Source organism: Nestor notabilis, unplaced genomic scaffold, assembly GCF_000696875.1.
Source record: "Nestor notabilis isolate BGI_N333 unplaced genomic scaffold, ASM69687v1 scaffold11088, whole genome shotgun sequence".
Classification (NCBI taxonomy): Eukaryota; Metazoa; Chordata; class Aves; order Psittaciformes; family Psittacidae; genus Nestor; species Nestor notabilis.
In genome coordinates this window covers 9,793-16,539 of record NW_009938803.1, presented here as the reverse complement: position 1 = coordinate 16,539, position 6,747 = coordinate 9,793, and the positions used below count along the sequence as shown (strand labels likewise).

At 55.7% G+C, this 6,747-nt stretch overlaps 1 protein-coding gene across 1 annotated transcript in view; it reads left to right on the top strand.

The window, feature by feature from the left end:
- Positions 1–2,617: 2,617 nt before the first annotated feature.
- Positions 2,618–6,747, top strand: part of LOC104409615 (cryptochrome-1-like) — an 8,116-nt gene continuing 3,986 nt past the window's right edge. Inside the window, 4 exon segments of the mRNA XM_010019534.1 lie at positions 2,618–3,039; positions 3,546–3,662; positions 5,066–5,213; positions 6,092–6,232. Of these exon segments, the coding sequence (XP_010017836.1) occupies positions 2,627–3,039; positions 3,546–3,662; positions 5,066–5,213; positions 6,092–6,232 (819 nt within the window). The 5' untranslated portion in view covers positions 2,618–2,626.

Genomic DNA, 6,747 nt, shown 5'->3' with positions numbered 1-6,747 from the left:
GCCCGGCCAGGCCCCCCCTCCACGGGCTGAGGGCCCCGGGCTGGGGGGGGACGGGACCCGGCCTTCTCCCGGGTGGTTTTGGGGCTCTTGTCCTGGTGTGACGCAAAGCGCCGTTATTGGATGTGCTGTATGTGATGTGCTGTGTATCCCGCTTTATTTGTCCCCCAAGGAGAGAGAACAGAGAGGCGTTGGCTCAGGAGCAGCCTCAGGTCTGGCTCCATGTGGGTTCTGGGGTTTATACCAAATACAAGAAGCGAGTATCCTTCAATCCCAACCGGGAACCGTTCTCAAGCCTGTCAGATGAGGACAACGTCCTGCAACCTCACGGTGACAGCTACTGCAGAAGCCCAGGTCACAGCCTCAGAGGGCAGGCGCCAGGCGGCTGCTGACGGCGGTATTTAAAGCTCTTTAATTGCATTACTATCGGTGCCGAAGCAGACAGGCTGATAGGCAGGGGGAACGGCTGTGGTTGGGCATAGCTGCACAGCGCTGGGTGCCCCATCCCGCTCCGGAGGGCGGAGAGCGGCGTCATCCGGATCCTCCTCCCCCACGAGTTACACAAAAGCCTCCAGTTGCTCAGAGCATCTTTGATGCAAAGTCCACCCTCTTCCAGGTATTTAAGGGGGTTGTAAACCCAGGCAATTGGTTTCTCGGTGCTTGTAGGACCCGGAGCAGCGCAGCTGGATTCAGAGGGGGATGCTGCTGACTGCAGTGTCCCTCCTGCAGATCTCTGCCTGCAGGGAGAAATGCTTGTCAGCAGGAGAGCTGTGATCAGTGGTTGTGTGGCATCCTCTTGCCGAGGTGACAGGCTGTGAAGACCCAGGAGCCAGGAAACCCTTAAGGTAAAGCCCAGCTGTCTGGTTTGGGGCCTAAATCACAACCTGGTTTGGGTTGGAGGGACCTTAAAGCTCCTCCAGCTCCAACCCCTGCCCCGGGCAGGACACCTTCCACTAGAGCAGGTTGCTCCAAGCCCCTGTGTCCAACCTGGCCTTGAACACTGCCAGGGATGGGGCAGCCACAGCTTCTCTGGGCACCCTGTGCCAGCACCTCAGCAACCCCACGGGGAAGTCTGATCTGGCCTCCCCCCCCCGGCAGTTTCAAGCCGTTCCCCTTGTCCTGTCCCTCCATCCCTTGTCCAAAGCCCCTCTCCAGGTCTCCTGGAGCCCCTTTAGGCCCTGGAGCTGCTCTAAGGTGTCCCCTTCAGGAGCCTTCTCTTCTCCAGCTGCCCCAGCCCAGCTCTCTCAGCCTGGCTCCAGAGCAGAGCTGCTCCAGCCCTCGCAGCAGCTCCGGGGCCTCCTCTGGCCTCGCTCCAGCAGCTCCATGTCCCTCTTGTGCTGTTGCCCCAACGTGTTCAGGGTTCAGTTCTCAGGGGGTTCCAATGGGCTCTGGACCAGCCTGGGGGCGCAGCTGGCTTTGTCTCCATGATGCTGATGAGTGTTTTGGGGAACAGGACAAGCCAGATTATCTTTTATGAGGCTGCTAAAGCTGTTGATTGTGGGGTGAGCGGGGCCACTCACCCAGTGCAGCCATTTGGGAGGGTGTGAGTGGAGCAGTTTGGCTGGAAAAGCCAAGAGCTGGTTTGAGTTTTCACTAACTCTTAATCTTTCGTTTCTTCTTTGGGTGGTAACGCTTGAAATTAGAACCAGACACGGACCCATCTCCAGTGGGTGTTGAGCTTGTCCCTTTCTATATGGGGCAGAGCAAGTTGGGGACCTGCTGCTGGGTTTGGTACAAACACAGGCAGGAGCTGGGCTTGTTTCTGTTTGCTGCTCTCTGTCCAGTCCATCACTCCATGAGCAGAGCAGCCAGGGGCTGGGAGCCAGGCTCCTGCCTGTCCTCTGCACTCACCTGCTTCAAAGGGGAATGTCTCTGTGAATCCCCACATCAGCCCCTGGCACTTAGAACCTGCTCTAGTGGAAGGTGTTGGAGGTGGATGAGCTTTAATCTCCCACCCAACCCAAACCAGGCTGGGGTTCTGTGATTACACCCTTGTATCTGTGTGGCTTGGGCTGAGCTTTGCTTTCCCTGGTTTCACCCTGCAGGTTTGTGAGTGAGGAAACACGCTGTGTCCTTCACACATCTGCTCCTGAAACCCACAAAGTCTCTTCACAGCCAGAGCGAGTGTTGGATCAGGTCTGTGATGAGCTGAGGGCTCCTGCAGAGCTCTTCTCCCTGTGATCCATTGCATACGACCAGAGTTAGGGCTCCTTGAAATCATCTCCTCGCCGCTGAGTTACAGAGGGTTTGGTTTGCTCATGGCCACATCCGTGTGGTTCTAAAGTGCTTTTGCAGTGAATGGAGCTCTGGGAGCTCTGTCTGATTCCTCCCTTCGGCTCAATTGGGATGTAATTTGATTGAGGGATTTAATTTGAGGACTTGAGTAACTTACCTGGGGGAGAAGCCATTCTCTGTGGTGATGGGGCTGCTGCATGGTGGGGCCTGGCTGAGGACAGCAGTTAGGGGCAGTTTCTGCTTTTCTCCCTCATGAACTCGAAAAGCAGAAGAGATTTGGGGTAACAGGAGATGATGGAGCTCCATTTCTAATGGTTGTTGTGGATTGGGATTGTGCATCCTGAAAGCCAGGGATTCCCTTCCTTTTCCAGCAGGTGTGAGAAGAGCAGCCAGGATGCTGCATCGCACCATCCACCTCTTCCGGAAGGGCCTCCGGCTCCACGACCACCCGGTGCTCCTGGCTGCTCTGGAGTCCTCCGAGGCCCTCTACCCCATCTACATCCTGGACAGAGAGTTCCTGACATCCGTGATGCACATGGGGGCCCTGCGGTGGCATTTCCTGCTCCAGTCCCTGCAGGATCTCCGGGAGAGCTTGTGCCAGCTGGGCTCTTCCTTGCTGGTTATTCAAGGAGAGTATGAGGCTGTTCTTAGGGATCACGTCCAGAAGTGGAATATCACACAAGTGACTCTGGATGCGGAGGTGGAACCGTTCTACCAGGAGATGGAGGCCACCATCCGGCGTCTGGGAGGAGAGCTGGGCTTTGAGGTGCTGTCCCTGGGGGGCCACAGCCTCTATGACACCAAGCGGTAGGTGATGGCCCCAGAGACCAGGGAGGTGTCTCCAAGGAAGGTTTATTTTAGATTTAGGGAGAAAAGGCCAAATATCTTGGGGTGTCTGGATCCTGACGTGTTCCTTCTGGCAGAATGGGCTACCTGAGATGCTGCAGAATCTGTGTGTGTTGGTCTCTAGAAGTAACAGAAGAGATTTTGCACAGGGGTTGCTGCCATAGAGGAGTTATTTACTGTCCTGGCCTTACCTCTGCTCTCCTGGCCATGTCTGGCTGTACAGAGCTGCCCAGTTGAAGCCATTGCTGGCATCCTGGTCCCAGTTTTGTTGTCTCAAGCCCCAGGTCCTGCTCTCAGGATGGATGTTTGCTCACCCAGGGAAGTTTCCCTTGTAAAACCTCTCATGTCCACATTCAGTTGCCCGAAGTGGGGCTGTTCCAGCCCGTGCTGTCACCTTCCTATCCCCTGGCACCTCCTGCTTCCTGCTTGCTTTCTGTTGTGGTGAAAAGTGATCTTGTTTGATTTAGGATTTTGGACCTAAACGGTGGGACCCCCCCGTTAACATACAAGAGGTTCCTTCACGTTCTGTCTCTGGTGGGTGACCCTGAGGTCCCAGTGCGAAACCTGACAGCTGAAGACTTCCAGTAAGTACCAGAAGCCAGTGGGAAATTGCAGCTCCTTTTTCTCTGCCCCAGGAAGAGCCAGAGCCATGTGATAAGAGGGTGATTTTGGTGTTGTGATGCATTGCTCCCATGCATGGAGAGTTATTGAGTTCATGTACAGGAGCTGTGACTGCTGTTGGGAGGGGATGGGAGGTGGCACAGACCAAAGGCTTCAGCTTTTGCAAGGCACTCTGAGGAAAGAAGATATGGAGAGGTTGGTCAGAGGAATGCTTAAGGAATTGCAGGTCTCTTTCTCAAAGGCATGCTCCAAATTCCACTGAAATCCAGATTTAGGGCAGGAGTTGGATGAACCAATTTGGGGGGATGATCACAGTGTTCCCCTCTGGTTCTAAACCTCTTCTCTGCTCCCCTGTGCTGTGGAAGGAGGGACTGAGCCCCTGGCTCCCAGCACTCAAGAAGCTCAGAGTCAGGGATGTCCCACGTTCAGCTCTGCACGAGGAGAGGTCAGTGACGCACAGGGAGGTAAGATGGGGTGGGAGAGAGCTGCCCCCTGGGGTTGGGGCTGCAGGTACTTCTGTGTCAAGTGCCTCTGCTCTGTGTTCAGGCTGAAGTCTTCCATCCTGGGGGGAATCCTGTTAATTCCCAAAGGTTCTCTGCAATGTTCCCTGAGCTGAGCTCAGGTTTTATCCCAGGGAAGTGGAAAGATCTCTGTTGACAGCTGAGTTCATCTGGGGGGGTTGAGAGGGCTGTAAACCACTGGCACTTCTTGAACCTCCTCTGTGGTTTACAAACTGTGCCCTGAGGCTCCTCCAGCCTCACGGGGGCAGAGGCCTTGGGGAAGCCTCAGCATCCGAGGCTGCAAAGGGCTGTGGGGGGACCTCTGAGAGCTGCAGGCCTGGGGAGCCCGCAGCTTGGTCAGGAAGGAGCAGTTGGGGAGGTGGCCCAGGGAGCTCATCTGCCTCCTTCCTATGAAACCTCTCCCAGAGTGGCCTCTCCTCAGAGGCACCGGGGCTGGAGCAGCCTTTGGGGGCAGCACCAGTGCCCCACAGTTATGTTTAGAGTGTGAGGAGGCTCTTGGCTTCCAGGGGTGGATGAGACAGTGGGGAAAGCTGGACGGGACGTGCCTCCAAGCCTTCTGTAGCAGATGGGAAGCATGAGAGGGGTGTGTGAGCTGTGGGGGCTGCAGCCCACTGCTCTGAGCGCTGCCGTGTGGTCGGTCTGTTCCTCAGGCCCACTTCAGGCTGGAATTCCCTGGAGTGATTCCTGCAGGACGAGCTCCTTCTTCCCCAGGGAGAGCACAGCCTGGACTTCCATTCCCGTGATGTGGCTGTGCCACGACAGAGGAGATCTTGGGCTGTGCACTGAGTCTTCCTCCCTCTCTGGCTCTGGTTCCCCCCCTGAAAGAGGCCTCTCTCCCCCACCAGGAGATGTGCCCCCCCTGACCCAGGCCTGGCTGAGCGTTACAGCGTGCCTCTCCCTGGGGATTTGAAGATCCCTCAGGAGAGCTTTTCCCCATGGAAAGGAGGGGAGACCGAAGGGCTGCAGCGCCTGGAGCAACACTTGACTGACCAGGTCAGCCTCGATTTTCCATGGGGGGTGGTGGTGGCTCCAGAAGTTAGTGTCCACCTTGCTCCTTTCATCCGTGGTTGTGTCTGGACTTCAAGAAGCTGCTCAGCTCTGGCTGAGCTTCTCCCTGCTGGGGCTCAGCTCTTGGCAGCCACCCCTGCCTTGTGCTGGCTGCTGTTGAGAAGATGCTTTACCCCCTCCCACCTTCAGAAAGTGGGAAAGATCTTCAGTGGGGACTTGCTGGCCCATGAGAGCTGCTCCCCACAGTACAAGTGGGGAGCAGAGCTTCCCAGCACTCGTGGGTGAGATGTACCTCAGAGCAGCCTTCCAACATCTGAAGGGGGCCTACAAGGATGCTGGGGAGGGACTCTTCATTAGGGACTCTAGTGGTAGGACAAAGGGTGATGGGTTCAAACTGAAACAGGGGAAGTTTAGGTTAGATCTAAGGAAGAAGTTCTTCACAGTGAGGGTGGTGAGGCACTGGAATGGGTTGCCCAAGGAAGTTGTGAATGCTTCAACGCTGGAGGTGTTCAAGGCCAGGCTGGACAGAGCCTTGGGCAACACAGGTTAGTGTGAGGTGTCCCTGCTCATGGCAGGGGGGTTGGAACTAGATGATCTTAAGGTCCTTTCCAACCCATTCTATGATTCTCTGTGGCCATGAGGCTGGGCTCAGAGGTCTCTGTGTCTGGAGGAGGAGGCTGGCAGCCTGCTCTCAAGATGCTGTTGGCCTTGATGGTGGTGTCTGTGGCGGGGGGGTGGTGGGAGCATTTTCCAGGCATGACAGTGATGCTGAAGCCAATTGCCAGGAGGTGTTTTCCCTGTTTCTTTAGCTGGACACGTGTCCCCTGCTACTGCCTGAACCTGGATTTCTCTTTCCATTTTAGGGCTGGGTGTCAAGTTTTGCTAAACCAAGGACAAGCCCCAACTCGCTGCTTCCAAGCACCACGGGCCTGAGCCCCTATTTGAGCACAGGCTGCGTGTCAGTTCGCACCTTCTTTTACAGGTTGTCAAACATTTATGCTCAGGTAAGAAAGGACTGAAGAAAATCCAGCCCTCTCCTGTCTCTGGCACACGAGGCTGGGATTTAACCCCCAGATCATCTTGGTAGAGACCTGATGTAGCAAAACCTGCTGCTGTGCTAATGTCTGCTCAGAGCATCCTATGAAACATGGGATGGGAACTCCACATGGTGTGTGAAGCACCTGGGAATCACAGCTTCTCCCACCTCTGGGTTACAAATATGATCAACAGGGAGCACCCAACCCAAGAGAACCAAGGTCTCCCTGAATCTCCTTCAGAGTATCTCCTGGGACATGGCTGAGCCAGTGGAATTCAGCCAGAGCAGAGTGTTACTAAATGTGTGTTTGCTTTAGGAGATCCCAGAGTTGGGATACACAGTTTGGGAAGGGAGAGAATGTTTGAGGGAATGCTGAGGTCTATCAGAGTTGCTTTTGGGCTGGAGAAGAGAAGGCTCAGGGGGGACCTTATCGCTCTCTGCAACTGCCTGACAGGAGGATGGAGCCAGGAGGGGGCTGGTCTC